The sequence below is a fragment of the Dermochelys coriacea genome, chromosome 1 (genome assembly GCF_009764565.3).
Source record: "Dermochelys coriacea isolate rDerCor1 chromosome 1, rDerCor1.pri.v4, whole genome shotgun sequence".
Lineage (NCBI taxonomy): Eukaryota > Metazoa > Chordata > Testudines > Dermochelyidae > Dermochelys > Dermochelys coriacea.
In genome coordinates, this window is record NC_050068.2 from 244,356,759 (window position 1) to 244,382,582 (window position 25,824).

The 25,824-nt window shown below is 41.7% G+C and overlaps 1 protein-coding gene across 6 annotated transcripts in view; it reads right to left on the reverse strand.

Moving 5' to 3' along the window:
* The window catches only part of TMTC1 (transmembrane O-mannosyltransferase targeting cadherins 1), a 184,794-nt gene that overhangs the window by 47,841 nt on the left and 111,129 nt on the right, over positions 1–25,824 (reverse strand). For 5 of the 6 annotated variants that reach the window (XM_038369642.2, XM_038369659.2, XM_038369651.2 and 2 more), the window contains 2 exons: positions 14,726–14,893; positions 5,193–5,306 (listed from right to left, as the gene is read on the reverse strand). In XM_038369642.2, coding sequence (XP_038225570.1) covers positions 5,193–5,306; positions 14,726–14,893 — 282 coding nt within the window. The remainder of the gene's footprint in view (positions 1–5,192; positions 5,307–14,725; positions 14,894–25,824) is intronic. The other variant, XM_043518065.1, reaches the window with a different exon arrangement.

The window sequence follows — 25,824 nt, forward strand, 5'->3', positions numbered from 1 at the left end:
ATCTCTGTCAACAGGGGGTCTTAAGCAGAACTAGCAGAAGTAGAAAATTTGCAACAGCAGCAAGCCTTTAGACTAACCTTAAGAGGTAATTTTCCCTACCCTATTATCATATCGCATTTTTATTACCTTAATTTTTTTTTTATTTTGTGAAGCAACAAGTTTCTTCCGGGGCTACTACAGCATGACTGAGAAACTACCAAAGAGGTTGATTACAGTGATGTGCTTATTGTTCCATTGCAGGTTAGCTAAAAAGTTTATAACCCATTACTACAATTCCAGAATGCCAACTATTCATGAACTCTGGTTTATACATATGTTAGTTTGCATCCCCAAAGGGCTGTGCTTCCAGGTTAGATTTAATGTTCATTTCCGAACCTGACATAAAGGAGAGACTTTTGCACACTTATGCACATACAGAGTTAAGCTCTTCTTTAAAATGATCGTGTTCCTCTACATTTTTACATTTAGTCTCAGTTTTCATGTTCCCCAGCTACAGCACAGTATATAATTTTTATAGCACAGTATATAAATACACACTAATTCACAAAGCCAAGATAAACCAGAACATTTCATGATTCGGTCCTCCACATTGAGTGCTTAATGAATTTTCTAAAGAGTAATCTGCCACCATTTTAAACAAACATTCATCTTAAGAGGTGGTCAATGGGACTTCTGTCCTTTAGAAATATATTGTCCTGCAGGTTTATCATCAGAAAATACATTCTTCTGGGTCATTGATTAGTTACATTGAAATCAATGGAGCAACACCAATTTATGCCAGCTGAGGATCTGGGAATAATAGGAATATAAACAAATGGATAAAACACTGAGAGTTAGGATTCCTGAGAACTAGTCCTGACTGCCATCGATTTATTGTGTGACCCAGGTGCCCTTCAATCTACTCGTCTGTATAACAGTTATAATATTACTTACCTCACATGGGTGTTATGGTACTTAACTAAATGGTTGCACAGTAATTAAACATTGGCTGAAAGGTGTTGTAAGTGCCAAGTTTTATTATTATTAATAGTAATTTTGTGAATACTTAAGACATCCAAGTACACTGTGACATCATGATAATTTTTGTTTAGCAAATTTTTATACTTAATCTCATATGCATTAAAAATGCAACAAAAACTATATCCATTACAATTTGCCATAAAACTCTGAAAGCAAGCTAAAATGATCAAGGGGCCACCAACACTGCTCCTTACGCAAAGGGGCTGCTGTACGGTGATGCAAGGCTCTCCTTTTCCTAACTCCAAGCAATTGCATACCTGACCTTTGCAGTGCTCCCCATCATCACTGATACAGGAGGAAGGGACCATGATTGCTGATCTCTCATTCTTTATATAGTAGCCTTCTGTGCTACCACTAGTTTCCTCTGTCATTTTGGGAGTGTCACTGAAGTCCTACGATAGCCTCTCTAATTCTCCCCCTTAAACCCCACTTTCACACACTCTGTGATATAGCAATCTTTCCTTCTAGTGGAGGGTGGTTCAATGAGGCTCCTTTCTGAACTCCTCAATGTTGCTCTTAAGGGAGATTATTTTAAAGTGGTGTAAATTACTCTCTCCTTCCCCAGAGCTGAGCACAGTGGTCCCACAAGATCAGTAGATAAATTTAGATCCATATGTGCCAGGACAGTGGATTACCACTAGACTGCCAAACATAACATTAATGGTCCAAATTCTCTGCCGATGTAAATTGCAACAAATTCATTGGCCTCCATGGGACTCCAATAACTTATACCAACAGAGAATTCGCCCCAGTATCATTAGTATTACAGTCACATTGTGAGAAAGTGGTGGTGCAACAGCTAGGATCAGCTTGGGTGCTGTTGCTAACATTCTCTACACTGGAACATTGGGGAGCAGGTTATACTCACTACAGGAAGCCTGGCGCTGGAATTTGCTTGTATCTATGGCATGTATCTAGGATCCTATACTGCACCCATCACCATGTTATTTATTAACCTTTTCCACTGGTTCAACAGAGCTGGAATTTGTTGAATTTCAATGTATGGTGCAAGACCTACCTACTGACCCAGGACTTTTCAAAACTGGGAGCGATTGTGCATAATTTATAGTATGGCATTCTTGGTGGAAGTCGGTTTACAATTTTTTACCTACACTGCTTTATATTTTAGTATATAGACCCAACATTCTGTGACACACAGTCAGGGAGCGAGCGCAGGGGCAGAAAAGACAACATGAGAGAAAAAAGAGACAGGAGAAGAGAGAAGATGGACAAAGAAGTGGAGTAGGAGTGGCCCTATATAGATAAATATTAATATCCCCATTTTACAGATGGAAAACTGAGCCACAGAGAGATTAAATGATTTGATCAAGGTAACACCTCTAGTCAATGGCAAAGTGAGAAGCAGAACCTATGAGAGACAACTCTTAGTTTAAGATCCAAGCACTAGACAACATTTGTTTTCCTATGCATCTTATTTAGCAGGATTAGAACGTTAACTCCTCAGGGTGCATAGCTTGATTTTCTAAGGTGCCAAACAACTCAGCTCCCACTGAAGTCAAAGGGAGCTGAAGCTACCCAGCTCCTTTGAAAATGCAGTCTTTTACATGACACAAGCACTGCAGATATCATCATCGTGACAAGCTACATATCTAATAAAATGTAATAAACATGGCCTGCAATCAATTCTAAAATAGCCACTTGTATAATTGAAATACTGCAGAGCAGAAGACAGCACCATAATTATGATAAATGGGTGCTGCTGAGCTAGAGACACAGCTGAGCAAAATCTATTGTCAGCAAATACTATAAACTCTGAATAACACACAAACAGATGCCTGCACCAGTGGCAGTGTCAACATGGGGAGGAGGGAGTGGCTAAGCAGCCATGGGTACTAGTAAGTTTACTTTTACAGATGGGTAGCATTTGCTAATACTTTAAAAAAAACAAAACAAAAAACCTGTGATGTCCTCAATATCCCGGTCCAAAATTTTATCCAATGACTCTCACATCCATTTTCCAGACATGGTGGGTGGCAGCAAACACCATCCTTCCAACTAATCATGACTGGGTGGGGCTCCGTTTCAGAGCCATCAATATTATTCCTTAGTTTGCCAGAGGGCATTAGCACAGACACAGTCTAATTGGACAGAGGTAATTTCTGTCCTTCCTCCACATTTAGGGACTAAGCAAGCTGCAGATCAGTAAGAAAAGGTTCCCAGCCATTTTTCTGTCAGAGCCCCTAGTTTGCAAGGGATGATACCCCTTATACGCACATGTTCCCTTGCACCAAGCTATGTCTTACATGCCTTTCTTCTGCCCATCTTTTCTCTTTTTCTGCCTTTGTCTCTTTCCTCTCTGGTGTGATTTTTTTTTTTGTATCTTTGGCTTTTGCTTTCTGTTTTTCTCTCAGTCTTTTATTGTTATTTTTTTTCTTGTGTTTGCTCCTCTAGGAGAGGCTCCTCTTCCCCATTTCCACAACTCAGAAGGAGGCTATAGGCTGCAAGGTTGCCCATTTATTGAGCTGTGGGGCCAGGCTGCACAAGGCAACAAAAGGAAATTATTTTGGGGAGTTCTGAAATGCAGGAACCCATTGATGAACTGACCCCAAATTTGGATCATGAACACTGCCCAGGCCTCCAGAGAGCACAACAAATTTCCAAGCAATCCAAGTAACCATTCAGATTTTAGCGTACTAACAACAGTCAAGCTTGACAAGCATGTAAAAATTGGTGGGAATGGAAGCCCTCTATCCATTTTTCTGGATTAGCGCACATGCACTGTAAAAACATACCTTTTCTTAAATACCGTTCTTAGTTTGGGTCCCCAAAAGATTTAGCGGGCACCATGCACTATCTTTGGTAAAACTTGACAGATTGAGACTGTTCTGGCCATCATCTTATCAATAGCCTGATCTCTAGCTCTGAGCACAAAAAAAACCACACACACCTGAGAAACTTTTTGAAAATTGGCTAATTTGGGGAAGGGGAGGCATATTTCCACAACCCCATGGCCCCACATTTGGGTCAATAACCCTATCCTTCACCCTCCTGAGTGTCTTGACCCAAAGGGCTCAAACCCAGGCCCATAGGGTTCATGGGAGCAGCCACCCGGCAGCCTGCTGACAATAGCTTACCTGGGATCCACAAAGCCCAGCCCCAGTGTGAGGCTCCGCCCCCTGAGGTCCGATTGGTGAAATCCCAATTGGCCAGCTGGCCTTAATTAAGCCAGCAGCAGGAACAGTAAGCTGTCTGAACAGCTGGGCTCCACTCTACTCTGTGTGCCTTCTGCTCCCTCCCCAAGTCCTGCTCCGGTTTCACCCCAGGCATCTGACTTGTCGTGGTCTCCAGTTTGTTTCCTACTTCTGACCTCCTGGTATCCTGACTCCTGTCTCATGAATGTAGAGTCTGGCTCTGACTACTAGGTCTGGACACCCATGACCCGGCCATGATGCTGAGGCACACCAAATTTCAAAGGAATCTGATCAAGCCTACCAATTTTAGAGAGTTTAGAAAGATCAAGCTTTAAACAGAACTCAGGATGCAACCTTAACTACAGTGGTGCTGCACTGCTGCACCTATACTGAGGGGCAGAGTGGTCTGTAGGAGTAAGTGTGGGATTGGGCATCATGAGGCCATGAGTTATAATCCTGGCTCTGGTACAAACTTACTATGTGGCTTTGGCCAAGTCAACTCATCTTGCTGTTTTAGTTTCTCCGTCTGTAAAATGGGGATAATACTATTTACCCACCTACCAGGCTGGGATGTTCTGAGGATAAATTAATAGTCAGTGTTTATATGGTGCTTTGAAGATGTAAAGCTTTGTATAAGTGTTAAGTATTATCATTACTCTACCTTGCTGGTTACAGACTTGGTATTTTTCATACATGCACCATTAATAATTTACTAATATAAATGGCCTGAGCACCTGCAAATACAGCTATGGCAACTCCCTCCCATTTACCAGTGTACATTCAGCCAGGTAAATGACACCTCATTACTCAATGTGTAGCTATGGAAACTTTGGAATGCCACATAGTTAACTCTCTCTCACAAGCGCACACACAGTGGGAGAAAGCCAAAGAGCTTTCAAGTTAAGCCATAACTGCTACCAGGGAGGTGTCTATTGTTAGGAAAAGAGAAAACACAACACTTCACGTACCACAAGAGGAAGTTTAAGTAAATAGTCGTAATAGTTGTTTCAAGGAACTTACTTGAGGGCAGTTTTGTAGTGATAGATGGCTTCGCTGTTACGATCCTGGTCCTTCAGAAAATTGGCATAGTTGTAGTGTACCTTGGCATTATGGGGCAGAGTCTGCACACCTGACCTACAAATGGGAAACAAAAAATGGAAACGTTTCAGAGTAGCAGCCGTGTTAGTCTGTATTCGCAAAAAGAAAAGGAGTACTTGTGGCACCTTAGAGACTAACAAATTTATTAGAGCATAAGCTTTCGTGAGCTGTAGCTCACGAAATAAATAATTTCTCTAATAAATTTGTTAGTCTCTAAGGTGCCACAAGTACTCCTTTTCTTTTTAAAAAATGGAAAGAGGTTAACTGTTAAGACAGGTGCCCACAGATTCAGAGCTTCAGCCTATACAAAACAGTTTTGTATAGACATCAATGTGTAGATGCAACATCCTCATCACAGGCTAGCACCAGGGATTAAGCATGGGGTTTCTAGCACCAAAGATCTCTGCCGCTGGAGCTGAAGGACTAATACTTACATTTTCAAAAATGACTAGTGATTTTAGGTGCATCAATTTTTGGATGCCCAATTTATAGCATCTGAAGGGGCCTCATTTGTAGAGAGCAGGCACTTAGCAACTTTTGAAAATTGGGCCCCTTTAAGGCTTCTCAAATTGGGCACCCAAAGACCGAGGCACCAAAATCATTAGTCACTTTTAAAAATCTTGACCTAAGTCCATTATCTGGACGTGGCAGTAGGTAGCTAGTCTGTCTGAATCAGCCCCTAGAGGGGGATGCATGATGCACACTGCACAGTGGGCTAAACAGGTATTTATAAACAGCAGAAAAACTGAGCGGAGTGTACCTGGGGCTGAGAAGGAGCTGAACTACTGGCATTATCACTTAGAACACAGAAAGAAAAACACACACAAATGCCCACCCATTGCCAAATCAATAAAATGCATGACTCAGCAGCTGTTTGATGACTAGATTTACATAGGACTGCAAAACCATGCGACTCTAAGGCTAGGTCTACACTACGGGATAAGGCAACCTAAGTTCCGCAACTCTAGCTATGTGAATAACGTAGCTGGAGTCGACGTATCTTAGGTTGACTTATTGCGGTGTCTACACCGCACTGGGTCAACAGGAGAAACTCTCCTGTTGACTTACTTTATGCTTCTTGATCTGGTGGAGTACCAGAGTCAACGGATTAGCGATTGGCAGTCGATTTAGCAGGTCTTTACTAGACCCACTAAATTGATCCCTGGTGGATCAAATGCTGCACGTCAATTCCCAGGTAAGTGGAGATATGCCCTAAGAGAAATGCTGTAATGATGCTGGACACTAAAAGAAATAACAGAAGACACATCATAAATCATTTCTCCTACAAAGATCTAGAAACTTAGGCACTCTCTTGTTGTTGCATAAAGCAGAGAAATATAGCTTCCAGACATCCAGAGGATCTCTAATTATTATTAGGAATAGAGAATATTATTAGGAATAGAGATGGCTGAATTGGTTCATGTCATAAAGAATAAGAACTGGCTCAAACCTCAGCCCTATTCCTTTTCGCACAATTTGGTTAAGGTACACTTGTTTTACTGCTGCTTCCTTCTTCCCATCCACCAGATCAGACCCTCCTAACTATAGTAAGCAATTGCAGAGATCAGCACATTTCCAGCTTTTCTGCCAGGCTTTGGCTTGTTCCTCCTTTCCCATCTTAGAGTGTGCTGACGTATTAGTTTCCAAAAAAGAAGCCAAGTCTTAGCCCACCTGAGAAACTAAAGAGCTACTTCTGAAACCCACACCGCTATAAAAGGTCATGGGATTAGGCCAGGATGGGACGGGGAGAGGAGCAGTTGTAGATGTCTCATAGGAGGCCTGGATAAGAAGGGGAAGAAAGCATAATGGACTTTGGTGGGAATGAGGATGGGGCAGTATGGCATCAGTGTGTGTGGAGATGAGAGAAGGAAAGGCAGACAAATGCGCATGCATGGTAGAAAGGAGAACCCTTCCATAGGTTTATCCACCGTAACTTAGTGTTCAGCACAACAGATCTGTGCTTTGCCTATAAGAGTTAAAAATCACTACTTGTTTGGTTTCCTAACCATAAGGTTTTCCTAAATTATTTATCAGGAGGCACTAAGACACAAGCCATTCTGTGACTAATCATTGAACTAAATCAGTTAATTGATGCTATTCTTAAGAGAATGATTCTCTATTGTTGTTTTTACAAAGATATTATACACCAGCAGCAAGTAACATGTGAATGCTATGGCTGCATTAATTTCCATTGGCTTGGGAGCTATTAACTACTCACTTACAACATTCTGGGCATTACTGGAGTATTAATTCTTATATGGAAATTGTATCATTACATCAATGACTACATTTTATGTGAAAACATAGGTAGTGGCTCAAAACTGTTATAATCTCAGAGTTATTCAGTGGCCTAACTCTAATGAGTGATTGAGCTCATTATAGTCCTGGCCCGAACACAGCAAAATGAATATGTGGTGAGAAGTACATTACGTATTTCAGTTCTAATAAACCACAGTTATATTAGTGAGACAGGCATTTTTTAAATAGTATTTTTGTTTTGACAGTTTCCCTTTAAGTATAATTAATCAATCACTATGGTTCCATTTATTAAGACCTCCCTAGATAAACATTCTCTCTCTACCGTATGTCTGTGTGTTAGATAGGAATGAAGGATAATATTTGTATTGGTGCTCTTTTTTTTGTTCTTTATTCCTCTGTGCTCAGCCAATAATTCTTGTTGATCTATTTATTCTTCTCATATACAAGCTGATGGGCTGATCCTGAAAATGCTTATGACACAGTATAAGTAGTTTCACTGAATGCCTGAAGAACAGACACTACACCAGTTACATGTAGGATGAGCGCCTAGGTAAATAAATAACACTTCTGAAAAGTGGCTCTTGATTAGAACAGGACACTGTTCTCTAACTGAAAGAGGAAACAATCATGTTCCTAACCAAAGCCAAATGGGAAAGGGAGGAGTATAAACAACAAAGCAGCACATAATGTTTTTCCATTTCTGTTCCCACCAAGCCCCCCTCCCACCACTGCACACACATTTTTCCAATATGCATTTCCAATTTTTTCCCATCTCAGAATTTATTGTAACCAAGCCAACTCCAGAAAGAAACACATCCGCTGAGCATGAAAGTCACTTCTCAGAAGGTTTTTCTTCCCTGCTGACTATCCTGCTACCTTTAACTGTCATAAATGAAAGATAAATGTATGCAAGCCATTTTGCACATATTTCCTCTCAGAGATAAAGCTACAAGTCATCCTAGTGGGATACAACACCGTAAACTACCAGTAGCACTCCCAACTTCAAATATCATCATTAACCAAATCCTACTTGGCCAATGCTTGGAAACAACCTCTCCTCAGTAGCCCCCATTCTGTCCTAAAGCACAGGTTCTATTCTTACAAGTCAGTCTCTCTGGGGCACCATTTTAATGCGTTTCAGTGATGCCCACATGAATTGTGCTCAGTTTATAAGCAAAAAAGATTTTCTATCATCAGTCCTGCACATCCAACCTGGGCTCTAGGAGGCAAGCTGCGCTGAGTTGAGTTCTTTCTCCTTTATGAATCATCGCCACTAATAAAGGATCTTCAAGCCAATTATTCCCTCAGTGACACATGTGCAGCCCTAGCCCGCTGATTTTCACAAGCGTAAAATACTTGGAACTGAAAACATTCAGTTGATGATGCACAAATGGAATAGAAGCCAATTCACTCTTTGCAGAATTAACAGGAGTAAGAAGTAGAAATTGCTTTGTCCTCTTCTTCTTTTTTACCTGACTAAAGTGATTTAAAGATTTAAATCACTGATTTGGGAAACAGATTTGCTCGTAAACAAAAAGTACCATTTTTACATAAAGAAAAGGAGTACTTGTGGCACCTTAGAGACTAACAAATTTATTTGAGCATAAGCTTTCGTGAGCTACAGCTCACTTCGTCGGACGTCCGATGAAGTGAGCTGTAGCTCACGAAAGCTTATGCTCAAATAAATTTGTTAGTCTGCATGCATCCGATGAAGTGAGCTGTAGCTCCCGAAAGCTTATGCTCAAATAAATTTGTTAGTCTCTAAGGTGCCACAAGTACTCCTTTTCTTTTTGTGGATACGCACTAACACGGCTGCCACTCTGAAACCATTTTTACATAGTTGATTTCAGGGTAGACTTGCAATTTAAAGCACTCTCCCAAGTTGGGGATGATGTGGAAACACTTTCTAGAGCAGGGGTTATCAACCTTTTTCTCTCTGAGGCCCCCCTCAACATGCTATAAAAACTCCAGGGTCCAGGGGGAAGGAAGGGGAAGAGAGACTTGGGTCAGAGGCCTTGGGTATAGGCATAGTTTGACTTCTATTTGTGGGGGGGCAGGGGCCAGCGGGGCACGGCCAACTGCAGATGGTGGGGTCCAGGAAGGGAATGCCACCTCTACCCCATGACTCACCTCAGCAGGCCACCCAGCCTGTCTGGGTTTCGGGGTGGGGGCATGCCACCAAAAATTATAATTCAAAGGTGAGGGATTGTCTCAAAAAGATTGAAAACAGCTTAGGGTACAGGGAGGGGATAGCTAGGGGCTGTGTGCGGGCAGGGGGGTAGCTCAAAGGGCAGAGAGGGGGTCGCTGGGTCTGTGTGCAGGCAGGGGTGTAGCTCAGGGTGCAAGGAGGGGGGTAGCTAGGGGCTGTGTGCCAGGAGGGCTCCCCCTGTTCCCAGAGGGGTCTCCCCACCCAGGCAGCTCTTACCGGCTGCATGAGCAAAAGAGGCTGGGAGCTGGGGAGCAGCTTCAACCCGGGGCACCAGCAGGAGACAAGGAAACGCTGTCGCTGCCCACTCCTTGGCACCAGTCAGATCAGCAGCTGTTCCACACTGCCCAGTTCCAGCTTCCCACCTCTGACCTGGCTGGGGGGGGGGTCAGGTGTGGCACTGCCCCCAGACTGCCGTGCTCTTGTGCTGCAGTTTAGGGGGGGCAATGCCTTCCATGTCTCCAACTCTGCCCATGGGCTCAGGGCTTCTCCCCACAGGAACCACCAGAGTGCGGGACTCCGGGATTCAGCCCCATACCTCCCAGCTTCAGCCCCATGGGGGGTGCCAGAAATCAGGGGTTCAGCCCCATGCCTCCTGGCTTCAGCCTCCTGAGGGGCGCTAGGGCTCAGGCTCTGGGTTTCAGCCACGGGGCCCCGCAGCCCCCTTGAAAGGGCTCGTACACCCCAATTTGAGAACTGCTGTTCTAAAGCTCAACAGAGTACTAGGTAGCTTGATTGAAGGGTAGTACAGCAAAGAGGAGCAGAGTCTAGACCCTTCTTGGCCCACTGAGCTCTGCTGACCCTTATGGAGGTATTCATCGACCATTGTTTTTTTGTGTGGAAGGTTGCAAACCACCAGGTTAATTAATGTCAGTAGTGACAGTACATTTTTGTATGTGGCCACCACACCTTCAGATGGCATATCATCTCAGTTTCCTAACATTATAACATTTGTGATTGAAAAAATGCTCTCAGTGGGTAAAATTAATCTATGTGCAGACACGGCCAGCACAAACGGTGCCTGAGCCTTGCATTGCTACATGCACCAGGGTGAATTTCACCCTGAGTATATGATAAAAATGAGTGTAATGTGATTGATACCATGTTTGTAACAGGCTGGCTTACACCCCTGGAGGATTGGGGCTAGCCAACCCTGATTACAGAATGAGCCACACCTGGAAGAGATCATGATGATTGTCCTAGAAAGAGTCTACAGTGAAAAGTGGGAATGCTCATGCCTTAGAGACTGTTAGGAGTGAGCAGGCTCTAGCAAAGAGTCCTGGGAGTCAGGACTGAGACTCCAGCCAGGTAGAGCCCAGCTATGGCCTGCCAAAGCAGGAAAGGGCCCCCGGGCAGGAAGGTATGGAGGAAGAAAAACCTTTGTTTGTAAGGACTTTTGGATGTTTGTTATTTTAACAAAGCAGAACCTGAGAAAGGATGGGAATGGACAAAAGTTGCTTAAACAGTCCAAGAAGGGAAAGTGAAGCAGGCTCCCTGTAGCGTGACCCTACGCTAAGGGGTGCGTTGAAGGAGGCCAGCCTATTACAATGTTGTACATTCAAGTGTATCTTGACTAGATTAGAGAAATCTGTATATAATAGGGGCAGTCTCACCCAATGGCCAAAATCACCAAAGAACCACAGTCCATTCAAGGATAAGAGAGAGAGGAATTAAAAATAGACATGAGACAAAATGAGATGACAAAAAGCAACAATTAATGAAAAGCTGAAATGGGAGACAGAAAGGAGAATGGAGAAAACAGGAATTATATGGAAGACTCGCCCCACAATGTGCAAGTGTGCAGAGACAAACTCCATCTACCAAATCAGTTGATGTTTGTCTCTTTCCTGCATGCAAGTTTGTATTGTGCTCGTCTCCTCCTCTCCTTGCTCCCCTTCTATTTTTCCTCTTATTTTCCCCTGTTGTTCCCCACTTTCTCCCCCTGCCTTCTCCCTCTTGGCTTATTGCTGTTCTCCCTGCATTCATCCTCTTTGTTTCCTTTCTCCCCTGTCTTCATTGACAGTCTCCCCTTCACCCACTCTAGTCAAAAGTCCTCTCCCCCACTTTCTCCTAGGACAGAATTTCCCCGTCAATGCACCTTTCTCACTTCCCTCCCAGCTCCTGCTCCCTAAAAGCCCAATCTGAACTCTTATCCCAGAGTCCCATTCCCTATTAATGCTACTGCATAGCCCTGCTCACCAAGCCTCAGCACAAAGATCTCTCTCCAGCAACCTAGCACCAGGGAGCAGCTATCAAACACCTCCAGCCCCAGAGTAGCCCCCACATCCATAAGATGGCCACCCACGGCATGAAGTGAGATGACGGAGGAGTTCTGGCAGGCAGCAGGGAGGGAGCCTTTGTTGTCTCAAACCTACTTGCTTTAGGGCTTGCTTATGCTGGCCTGCAGATTCAGATTCAGGAGGAAGAGGCACTGAGCCTGTTCCTTAGGCCACTAAGAGCAAAGGAAAGAGGCAACATAAATCACAAGAATTTAGGAGGCAGGAGACTCGATCTTCCACCTTCTCAGACTACTAAAACAGCATTTTCTTTGAGAATAAAGTGGAAGGAGGCCAGGTACCCATTATCTTAAGTTCTTGTGGTTTTCTTGGCCTCTTCCAAATGCTGCCAACGGTAGATCTGCTTTGGCAACCAAATCAAGGTTGGCAGTGTCTCTCCCGGCCTAGCCATCTTTGCACATATGGTCATACTCATGATCACAATGAAAGAAAAGCCAAAACTCGTGCTTGCATTTCCATTCAAAGGGGTGCACATGCCAGGAGCATGTGCACATGCCAGGAGCATGTGCACATGCCAGGAGCATGTGCACCACCATCTATTCAGCAGATTGGAACAGTGCAGTTTTGAAGAGCAAGTATATAAACCACAAGTCATTGGGCTGCAGAAACCACACTGACAGGATGGTTGCATGTGTTCTATGAGCAAATATTACAAATTGGAAGACTGTCAGGCAGGAATAGATGCCTCAATGCCAATGTAACCCCAATGAGTTCAATCCAGTTAAACTAGGAACGAATTCAGCTCATTAATTGTGCACATGAAATAGTCTAGGAGTTCTTTGTTTCTCAGAATGGGGGGGGGGAGGAACTGTCTATCCAGTCAACAATATCTCCTGAATCCATCTCATGTGCAGTTGCTACCAGGTGATTTTATGACCACAAAACAAGCAATTACAGTCTCCTCCCCTTCAAAAGGAAGAGAATCTGCCAAGCTGCAAAGCCAGGGCTTTCTTTTGAATTGTTGGCATTAACCCTGGGAGGTTTGGACTGAAATCCAGTGAATGATTAAAATGAGTTGGCATCTGAGCCCAGGATCTCATCACCATGGTTTCCATTGTTTAAGAAGTAAACACGTTTTAGGAGATAGGCAATGAATTGTGTTATATTGAAGCAGCTCCTATTCCATATCTTTCAAAAATATCTCTCTAATAAAGCTCCATCTGCTTCTATAGCATGGCATATATAAAAAGGTTTAGCAGTAATGTCATCCCCTTTAATAATGAGAAAATGAAACTTTGCTCTGGTGAATAGCTCTGAAAATCAAGTTAAACAATTGATGTACAAATCACCTGCATTACCATGATGCCCTCATAACTAGACAATTGCTGAAAAAGCATCAGGAAGTAAATTTAATAAGTTTGCCAACAAAACTGAATACAAATATAAAGTGAGTGCTGTCTACATTGAATACTGTGTTGTAATTGAAATCAATATATTTGAAAATGTAGAGAAAGATCCAGAAATATTTAATAAATTTCAATTGGTATTCTATTGTTTAACAGTGCAATTAAAACTGCGATTAACTGCAATAAATTTTTTTATCTCGATTAATTTTTTTGCGTTAATTGCGTGAATTAACTGCAATTAAATTGACAGCCCTACTTTCTATCATTATAAAAATGTTGTTAAAAAATAAATTCTACATCTTTCCAATGGTGTTACTACCATGTTTTGAACCATGTCTATAGAAGATGATAGTATTTTTTAAATAAAGGCACAGCAATAATTATCACTGAGTCAAAGATTTTGTTGTTTTTTTTTAAAACTAAAATGTCTAAAAAAAAAAGTCGTATTTGCAATACTAAAGTTTGTTCATATGCAGATACAGTGTTGGTATCAGTGTTTGCACAATGGTTTTAGATATTACGTGAGAAAATAATTACTGGTAAGTCATTTTCTTCCTTTTATCCTTTATAAAACCGTTCAGTCTCCTCAGCAGTGTTCCATTTGCTTTATTTGAGATACAAAAACAAAACAATCCCACAAGGACATATTTCTTTACCTGTGTTACTAATAAAAATGTAGCCTACTTAACCAGAAAGAATGTTAAAGATCACATTTCCTTCTTAGTATTCCTTTTGTTTACATTTTGCATTTCACTCAGCTTGAAGAGTTCATGTCACTTTTATTTCCAGGCAGTTTCACCTTCTGGTTCTCACACCGTAGCACAGTGATTCTCAATATCTTCCGGACTGCAACCTCATAACTGAAAAAAGTTTCAGGACACACACCTCCCAGACCCGGTTGAGACCCCCTGCTTTAGCATAATCCAGTTTGGGGCATGGTGCTGCAGGGGAATGTTCAAATCTGCTCACAAAAACTGCTTTGATTTTTTTTGTGGGTAATAATTTCATTTAAAATATTGCTCTTTATGTTAGCTTTATGTAAAATTCCTCTACCCACCCCTCTCTTTTAAAACACATATTATTATATTTAAAATGTATAATCTGAACTACTAGATCCTCAGGGCAGGAACCTTGTCTTCCTTCTCTCTGTTAAAAAACATGCACTTCTGGGCACTGTATAAAAATGGCAAGCCACAACACAATAATACAATAATTGTGGAATTATTCCTTTTACTTAATAAAAATGATTTGTTCCATGCAACAACAACATGCCATGTATTTCTTGATTCTTTACAAATAAATTTAAAGATAGAGGGACAGCAAATATTTTCCTGTGGCTGATCATACCTGAAGAGGGATTCTCTTGACAACCAGATTTCATTCTGTTTCACAGTTTTCCAAGAGAACAGCAGCAGCAGCAGCAAAGCAGAGAGAGTCAGAGCAGTAGTTCCCCATCGATTTAACCAGGCACAGAGCTTTTTCAAACCATGGACCAAAAGGATGCAGTACCCCATACTGGAAAAAACAAACAGGAGGGGGGACAAGTTGCTATTTCCAGTATTACACTTCATGAACGAGATTTCAGCATTTTTATCTCTTCCGCAATAATAGTTTTTAAGCTAACTTCATTTTTCAGGGAAACAATTTCAAACTCTTCTCTCCTCCGCCCCCCCCCCCCCCCGAAATCAATTTACAACATCTATGAATTGACAAGCTCTAAATTATACCCCTGTCAACTATAAATACAGTAGTAAACATAGTACCATATAGCACAACAGTACTTATGTGTACATGGCGCTGTATGTGAAAGGCAGGTTATTTTTCTTAACCAAAAATCTAAGAAAGCATAACACAATCCTTAGCAAGAATACAGAAGATTACAACTGAAAAACGCTTCACTAACTAATGAATTCTCAAAACACCTCTGCCAGGTAGCTTTTCTCATGCCCATTTTACAGATGGGGAAATTGAACAAAAGAGATTGAGTAGTTTATCCAAGGCCACTGCATGATTAGAAGTCAGGAGTTCACAGTTTTTAGGTCCTGTGCACAGATTATTCCCCTCTTACATGTAGGAATTTAAATGTAACTATTGTTTTGGAAGCTTACATAAATTACAGATGTATAATGTGAGTGATACCGTAAGAATGCTGTAACATTAATGATTCATGGATTCATAGATACTAAGGTCAGAAGGGACCATTCTGATCATCTAGTCCGACCTCCTGCACAGCGCAGGCCACAGAATCTCACCCACCCACTCCTATGAAAAACCTCACCTATGTCTCAACTATTGAAGTCCTTAAATCATGGTTTAAAGACTTCAAGGAGCAGAGAAGCCTCCCTCAAGTCAACCATGCCCCATGCTACAGAGGAAGGCGAAAAACCTCCAGGGCCTCTCCAATCTGCCCTGGAGGAAAATTCCTTCCCGACCCCAAATATGGCGATCAGCTAAACCCTGAGCATATGGGCAAGATTCACCAGCCAGATACTACAGAAAATTCTTTCTTGGGTAACTCAGATCCATCCATCTAATATCCCATCTCAGGGGATTAGTCCTATTTACCCTGAATATTTAAAGATCAATTACTTTCCAAAATCCCATTATCCCATCATACCATCTCTTCCATAAACTTATCGAGTTTAATCTTAAAGCCAGATAGATCTTTTGCCCCCACTGCTTCCCTTGGAAGGGTATTCCAAAACTTCACTCCTCTGATGGTTAAAAACTTTCGTCTGATTTCAAGTCTAAACTTCCTGGTGGCCAGTTTATACCCATTTGTTCTTGTATCCACATTGGTGCTGAGCTGAAATAATTCCTCTCCCTCTCCTGTATTTATCCCTCTGATATATTTATAGAGAGCAATCATATCTCCCCTCAACCTTCTTTTAGTTAGGCTAAACAAGCCAAGCTCCTTAAGTCTCCTTTCATAAGACAAGTTTTCCATTCCTCGGATCATCCTAGTAGCTGTTCTCTGTACCTGCTCCAGTTTGAATTCATCCTTTTTAAACATGGAAGACCAGAACTGCACACAGTATTCTAGGAGAGGTCTCATCAGTGCCTTGTATAATGGTACTAAAACCTCCTTATCCCTACTGGAAATGCCTCTCCTGATGCATCCCAAAACCGCATTAGCTTTTTTCACAGCCATATCACATTGGCAGCTCATAGTCATCCTATGATCAACCAATACTCCAAGGTCCTTCTCCTCTTCTGTTACTTCTAATTGATGCGTCCCCAACTTATAACTAAAATTCTTGTTATTAATCCCTAAATGCATAACCTTACACTTCTCACTATTAAATTTCATCCTATTACTATTACTCCAGTTTACAAGGTCATCCAGATCCTCCTGTATAATATCCTGATCCTTCTCTGAATTGGCAATACCTCCCAGCTTTGTATCATCTGCAAACTTTATTACACTCCCACTTTTTGTGCCAAGGTCAGTAATAAAAAGATTAAATAAGATTGGTCCCAAAACCGATCCCTGAGGAACTCCACTGGTAACCTCCCTCCAACCTGACAGTTCGCCTTTCAGTAGGACCCGTTGCAGTCTCCCCTTTAACCAATTCCTTATCCACCTTTTGATGTTCATATTGATCCCCATCTTCTCCAATTTAACTAATAATTCCCCATGTGGCACGGTATCAAATGCCTTACTGAAATCTAGGTAAATTAGATCCACTGCATTTCCTTTCTCTAAAAAATCTGTTACTTTTTCAAAAAAGGAGATCAGGTTGGTTTGGCACGATCTACCTTTTGTAAAACCATGTTGTATTTTGTCCCATTTACCATTGACTTCAATGTCCTTAACTAATTTCTCCTTCAAAAATTTTTCCAGGACCTTGCATACTACAGATGTCAAACTAACTGGCCTGTAGTTACCCGGATCACTTTTTTTCCCCCTTTCTTAAAAATAGGAACTATATTAGCAATTCTCCAATCATTCGGTACTACTCCTGAGTTTACAGATTCATTAAAAATCCTTGCTAATGGGCTTGCAATTTCAGGTGCCAATTCCTTTAATATTCTTGGATGAAGATTATCTGGGCCCCCCGATTTAGTCCCATTAAGCTGTTTCAATTTCGCTTCTACTTCAGATATGGTAATATCTACCTCCATATCCTCATTCCCATTTGCCATACCATTATCCCTAAGATCCTCTTTAGCCTTATTAAAGACTGAGGCAAAGTATTTGTTTAGATATTGGGCCATGACTAGATTATCTTTAACCTCCACTCCATCCTCAGTGTTAAGCGGCCCCACTTCTTCTTTCTTAGTTTTCTTCTTATTTATATGGCTATAGAACCTTTTACTATTGGTTTTAATTCCCTTTGCAAGGTCCAACTCTACTCGACTTTTAGCCTTTCTCACTTTATCCCTACATGTTCTGACCTCAATTAGGTAGCTTTCCTTGCTGATCCCTCCCATCTTCCACTCCCTGTATGCTTTCTGCTTCTTCTTAATCACCTCTCTAAGATGCTTGCTCATCAAGCTTGGTCTACAACTCCTTCCTATGAATTTTTTCCCCTTTCTTGGGATACAGGCTTCCGATAGCTTCTGCAGCTTTGATTTAAAGTAATCCCAGGCCTCCTCTACCTTTAGATCCATAAGTTCTTCAGTCCAATCCACTTCCCTAACTAATTTCCTTAATTTTTGAAAGTCAGCCCTTTTTAAATCAAAAACTCTAGTTGCAGATTTATTTTTGTTAATCCTTCCATTTAGTTTGAACTGAATTAGCTCATGATCACTTGAGCCAAGATTGTCCCCTACAACCATTTCTTCTATGAGGTCCTCACTACTCACCAAAATTAAATCTAAAATGGCATTCCCTCTAGTCGGTTGAGCAACTACTTGATGAAGGAATCCATCAGCTATCGCATCTAGGAAAATCTGAGCCCTATTATTATTACTAGCACTGGTCCTCCAGTCTATATCTGGGAAGTTAAAGTCTCCCATGATCACGCAGTTTCCATTAGTATTTACTTTATTAAAGACATTAAAAAGGGCTCTATCCATATCCAAATTAGATCCCGGAGGTCTATAGCACACCCCAAGCACTATCGTAGGAGAGGCTTTACTAGTTTTCTTCCCCAATGTAATTTTTGCCCAGACGGACTCTGTCTTATCCATTGCATCGCTTCTTATTTCTTTACATTCTACCTCATCATTGATATACAATGCTACTCCACCACCTTTACCTTTGTTTCTGTCTTTCCTAAACAGCACATACCCTTCAATACCTGTAGTCCAGTCATGACTACTATTCCACCATGTTTCTGTTATCCGATGAAGTGAGCTGTAGCTCACGAAAGCTTATGCTCTAATAAATTTGTTAGTCTCTAAGGTGCCACAAGTACTCCTTTTCTTTTTGCGAATACAGACTAACACGGCTGCTACCCTATAATATCTGGTTTCACTTCCTACACCAGTAGCTCTAGTTCCTCCATTTTGTTACCGAGGCTCCTCGCACTGGTATACAAACATCTTAATTTTTGCTCTTTGGCCTCGCTCACATTTTGTACTCTATTAGGCACAGTCATTCTACAGCCAGTATAACCTATTAGACTAGTATCCACACCGCCCTCACTCCTTATATACATTCTCCTACCCATGGCTGTATCCTTTCTTACTTCGTCTTCTTCCCTCTCAATGCTAAAATCTGATGTGGAGATTTCCTGGACATCTCCCAACCATCTCCCTCTAATTCCTAGTTTAAACCTCTCTTTATCAGTTGTGCCAGCCTCAATCCTAGAAGTCTATTTCCTTCCCTACTCAGATGAAGTCCATCCCGAGAGAACTGTCCTCTGTCCGTGAATGCCTCCCAGTGGCCATACATCCCAAAGCCCTCCTTATAGCACCACTGCCTAAGCCATCTGTTGACAGTCATAATCTTGTCACACCTTTGTTGCCCTTCTCTAGGAACAGGAAGGATCCCGCTAAAGATCACCTGAGCCTCAATTTCCTTAAGCGTCTTCCCCAGCCTAGCATAGTCTCCCTTAATACTTTCCAGTGAGAATCTAGCCGTATCATTTGTTCCCACATGAAGGATAATTAGGGGATTCTTTCCCGCTCCCTTTAGGATCCTTTTCAACCTCATGTCTACATCCCGTATCTTAGCACCCGTAAGACAGCACACCCTTCTATTCTCTGGATCAGCTCTAGTTACAGGCCTGTCTATTCTTCTCAATAAAGAGTCCCCTATCACATAGACCTGCCTTTTCCTGGTGACGGTGCTATTCTCCAGTCTCTCCCCTATTCCTTCTGGCTGCAAGTTCTTTCCATTCCTATTTTCCCTTATAATCCTCTTCAACCCATCCTGTATCCTCTTGGGGCTCATATTTGGTGTAGTCTCCCTTGACTCTTCCGCTTTTCCTATAGGACTAGCCTCTCATCTCTTCTTCCTTACCCTTCCACCTTCAACAAGTACCTGCTGAGCCCCTTCTTCGTTTTCCAACTCTGCAAACCTGTTCCTAAGCTCTATTTCTCCTTCACTAGCCCGTCTTTTCCTCTGCCTGGTTCTTTTAGTCACATGCTTCCACTGACCACTTTCCTCACCCAGTCTCCCCTCAAAATTCCCCAGCCCTACTTCCATCCGTGAGTCTGAGCTTTTCCCTTCAGATACCACATATCTTTGCTCCATCATCTGATCAAACCCCTTCCTAAACTCAACGAGACTTTCCACCTGCATCTCCAAACCTCGGATCTTTTCCTCCATCAGCTCTATCAGACGGCATTTCATGCAGAAAAAACTCTTACCGGTTCCCCCCTCCAGGATCATGTACATACCACAGCTTCCACATCCAGTCATCCTCAATGTGTCTTCCACTACAGGAGTCACTCCCACAGCTGCCTCTGTATCTGTCATCGCCTTCCCACCTAAATCCTGTTAATCTGGGAAACACAAGCCACACCAAAAAGACCACCCGCCCCCGCAGCAAAAGCAAACCCCAAAACAAGCACCACAATACAAACTCCCACTCAAACTCCCCTGTTTAGAGCTCTGTTTGCTAGCTCCTGTGCCGCTGCCTGACTGGCTGGCTACCTTTATAGGACCTCTAGTCAGAAGCCCCACCCCCTAATCAGGGCTCAGCTGCTCTCCCAGCACAAAGCCCCTACACACACACAAATACTAAAAATACAAAACCAAGTACAACTACCTTCTCCTCCAACAGAACTCCCACTCAAACTCCCCTGTTTAGAGCTCTGTTTGCTAGCCCCTGTGCCGCTGCAGCTGTCTGTGATGATACCACACTATGGTTGGCATTGAGAACAGTGACATATATAAAGCCCATTCTGCCACCTTCACTCTCACTAACCTTCACTCTACACTTACCGGGGATCGAGGCTACTGCGATTGATGCAGCGGAGGTCGATTTAGCAGGTCTAGTGAAGACCCACTAAATTGACCGCAGAGCGCTCTCCAGTCGACTCCAGTACTCCACCGGAATTAGAAGAGTAAGGTAAGCCAATGGGACAGCATCTCCCATCAAAGCAGCGTGGTGCAGACACTGCAGTAAATCTACCTAAGCTATGTCGACTCCTGCTATGTTATTCACGTAGCTGGAGTAGCGTAATTTAGATCGACTTATCCCCTTAGTGTAGACAAGGCCTTAAGTAGTATCTTACTCTGTAAGAATCAGACTAACTAAGGGCTAGTCTACATCGGCAATGCTAAAGCGCTGCCTGGGCAGCACTTTAACGTGCCTTGTGTGGTCGCAGCACAGCACTAGGAGAGAGCTCTCCCAGCGCTCTAAAAAAAACCCATCTCCACGAGGGGCGCGGCTCCCAGCGCGGGTGCACTGTCTACACTGGTGCTTTACAGCACTGAAACTTGCTTCGCTCAGGGGGGTGTTCTTTCACACCTAAGGGAGGAAGTTGCAGCGCTGTTAATTGCCAGTGTAGACAAGCCCTAAGTAAAGTGCTATTCAACCTGAAGGTGGCAGAATCTGGAGGAAAAGACTGTCTCTTACTATGTGTTTGTATAGCACCTAGCACAATAGTGCTCCAGTCTTGACAGCAGCCTCTTCATGCTACCATAACACAAATAATGACAATAACTGGGCCCATAATGTTTAGAATTGCTAAAAAAGAAGTGCTAATGGCAAAAGTAGAGATGTGAGATACACTTTATCATGCACCTATATTAATTACAGTGTGGTTACACTGTATTTACAGAACAGTTCTTATTTGTTACATGTAATTACCACTAATATTTTTTAAAGAATCCTGATACACAAACTCCATGGTAACACCAATGTAACAACTACAAAGATATACTTTTTGATACACATATTTACTATAAAATCCAAGACTCTGAAGTTTAATTACATAGTTTATACTATAATATATTTGAATTGCCTGACCACTGTTATCTCATGGAATTTTCAGGTTCACTTTCTTGTGTGCTTACATGGATTTGTATATGCAATGGTCAAATAGCTCCCATATTTTCAAGTGAACCCTTATTCCTGTGTACTACCAAACTGATTCAAGTACTTAAGTATGCAATTAGATTCTATTATGCTATATATGTCTGAGCTGGGAATGGAGCATCTTTAATTGCTTTCTTAACATTCTGGTAATTACATGGAATTTTCAGGAAAACATTCCATTTCCTACATACATTCACGGACCTGCACATGTAATGACACATGAAAAGAAATAATTTAATAATGAAGACCGATACTCTGTCCAAGTCCATGTAGCTTCTCAGAAGAGAAAACAAAGTAGAGCATTCTGGAACTAAAGTTAGGGCTAGTCTACACTGGAAACATTAAAGTGCTACCATGGCAGCACTTTGACGTAGCTTGTGTAATTGCAGCAGAGCGCTGGAAGAGAGCACTCCCAGCACTCTAAAGAAACCACCTCCATGAGGAGCACAGCTCCCAGTGCTGGTGTACTGTCTACACTGGTGCTTTACAGCGCTGAAACTTGCTGCACTCAGGGGGGTGCTGCAGCGCTGTGTAGTCTATCCATAAAGGGAAGTAAAGCTGTTCCCAGTAGCTACCACATCCTCATTCTCACCCATCACAATTAAGTATGTTTACCTGGAAACACAGGAAATCTACAGCTCTGAGAACTCTCCCCTTGTTTTCCAGCCAGCACAGAGAGCAAGTTCACATACCCACGTGGATTGTGCCTAAAATGCCTAAGAAGAAAGGATCGTCCCTTTTAAACTGCTTTGTGGTGAGGGAAATCATGTAAAAAAATTCTCCCCTTGTAATCCCAGTGGAAGAAATAGTATGGGAAACATCAATATATAAATCAGAATGGAACATGCAGGTTTCTGAGAAGTTCCTAATGTGTTTAATTTCAGATTTCTCAAGCTCTGCTCTCTTGAGATGCCAGGCACCATACACTGTGCAGATGTCCTAAATATGACTACGTGTGATCTGGTGAGCTCTGTGGACTTGGTTCCCTTTCTATGGGATTCAGATACATGTAAGAGCTCTGCTCTTTGACTTAGTTCCCTTTTAGTGAGGCTTGAATGCCCGGGGGCTGTGCTATCTGAATTCTGCTTTTTACAGGATGTGTATGGCCCTCTCTGCTCTTCTCTGGGTTTTTTGGCATCTCCAGTGGGTGAAGCTTGATTTGTGGGTGAAGCAAGTTTGCCTTATCAGCACTCAGAAGATACAAGTGTTTTCCTCACTCCTGCTACCCCCCGCCAATGTATCCCTGAATCATTGTTATGGAACAATGCTGTGGGTTATGGGTACAATTGAAAAACCATCTGGAAATAGACACTCCTCACTATGCCAACTTACACTGCTAGGGCTTTTAGTATAGAGGCGCCCATATCATATGAGTAACGCTAACTCATGTAAGTAGACCGATTAACATGACTGTGGGCTTGTCTATACTACAAGCATAACTGTGGCAGGGGATGCAATAACATGATTGTTCCAATTTACCTTAGTGCTACCAACACCTAGATACATGCTTAAACTGAAGTTTGGCTTCAGTGGCATTACTTCTGTACTTAAAATTAAGCATATGTACACTGTCTGCAGAATCCAAGCCTTGCACAGATATGAACTTCCCACATTCCTGAATGGAGACTTTAGCATGGTTTGTTAACACAGTTAAGGTCCTTTCTATATGACAAACTGGAAAGATGCTTTAACTGTGTCTCAGAATGGACAAATGCATTGTAGCCAGATCTCCATATATAATTTAACCTGTAGTATTGAGAGTAATAAAATCTTCAGGATCAGATTGTTAGGAACTACAACAATTTTTTTTCCAAAAATTCACTTCTGAAATAAAATTACACAGAAGTCATCTAAAATAGCTTCCTAAATGTCAAATATTTCCGTAAAAAGTGAAAAACCCTGGAAAAGAACTTAGGAAACAGAATATTTAGCATTGAAATTCACAATGCAACTTTTTTCAGAAATAGAGGGGGGGGGAAGTACTTCCCAAAAGCACAAAATATAAGCACTGCAATAGCTCTGTGCAACCACTGCAAAACAAATAAAAACAAAAAAAATGCCAGCTGCAATATCAGCATTCAAGTATACCCTGGATACAATATTTTTGTAATATCTACCCTTTTCAGAGGTGGACTTGAATGCTTATTTTATGCTTCTAATTTGTTGCAATACATTACTGTTACTTTTCTTAGTTGCATTTTCCATAAACTTTTTGCACTATGTTTATTGAATTGACACTATTTCTGTTTGCATTAATTGCGAAAAGACATTTGCAGATACAAATTGAATATCTGGTGCTTCTATTGAGCTAAAACATCCAGTCCATATGGTGACTGAACTGCATTTTCACGTCTCTGAAAGATTAATCTCAATAATCAGGCCAACAAGAAACTCCTCAAAAAACCTGCAGACAGTTTCCACTCTGATTGATATATTGTCTTTCAGCAATTTAATCCTGCCCAGGGAATTACCTATTTAATGTGAACATTATTTAGTTGAATTTCTTTATCACAAAGTATCAAAAGGAAGATCCTTTCACCTTTGCAGTTTTAGGCACACACCTTCTCCAAACAGCCTACTACTTGTGCCCAGAGAACAAGTAGAAACATCTGGGAAATATTTAGACAGTTACATTAGCTCATATTACAGGAGGGGAGAAGCAGGACGGACCCAGTTCCCAGCTATTGGGAATTGCTGATATACTCTTTTTCTCACCAGCAGTCTTCAGTATGTTTGTGCTGAATACAGATACAGCTGTATGACAGTTTATACAGCTGCTGGGAAGAGGCTTTTTTATACACTTTTGATTAAGCTTCATGGTAGTTACATGGATAAATGTGGTATTACACAGAAATAAGGGTTCATTTCAAAATACGGTGGGAACTATAAGGGTAGTTACATTGTAACACCTCCTGGTAGTTCTTACATAGTGCTTTTCATTCACAGATTTCAAAGTGCATTACAAGGGAGGTCAGCATCATTATTTTCATTCTACAGATGGGGAGACTGAGGCACTGGGAAGGGAAGTGACTTGCCCAAGGTCATCTAGCAGGCCAGTGGCAGATCTGGGACTAGAAACCAAGTCTCCTGAGCCCCAGCCAGGTGCCCTAATCACTACATAGAGAGCTCCAGAGACATACATTGAACTTGCATCAGGACTTTGAATTATCTACCCAAAAATTCCTTGCAACTCCATGAGAATGCAGTGGGAAGGTAATTCAAAGCTACACTATAAATCAAGTGCACCCATATAATTTAACTTCTGATTGTAGCTTTTTGTAACAAATACATATATCACAAAGTATAACTTCATAGTAATTACACTATAACAGCAATGTGGCTGTGTACCAGAATTCTACAAAATAATACATGTATTAAGTATGAGACTAAAAGGGGTAATACTAAGTAATGTAGGCTTTAAATATAGCTTCCAGTTAAATGAATTAGTGGCAACTGTAACAAACTAGGATTGTTCTGTAACTACACTGTAATGAATGTATATGTATTAGGAAGTGTATCCAAAACAAACAAAAAACAATTTGAAACAGAGCATTTATTTGAGGCTTTTATATTTAAAAAAAATCATAAGAGTTTGACATAAAACTACAGACAACAATATTCTGTCTCTGTTCACCAAACAAACAACAACAAAAATGGCTGGAGAAAGATGAGCTCCCATTATCTTGTCACAGACTTTTCATTGGAGCTGTCTGTTACAGTCACATCTCATCACACAGCTTTTCTTAGTGGTTATTTCATACCCAGAATTGCTTATTTCAGGGGTTTGGATTTAAAGTTTCTAACTCCAGGTTCTTTTACAGCACAAGGAGTATGAAATACCTTTGAACACTAACAAATCCATTCTTGCCATAAGCACTTTTATGTTTTCTCCCATGCCACCCTTTATTTGTGGAACATCCCTTCCCACTAATCCTTAACCCCACTACCTTTAGCCTTTTGCACATCTCTCCTTAAGATTAATTTCCACCATGATGCTTACAGCACCCT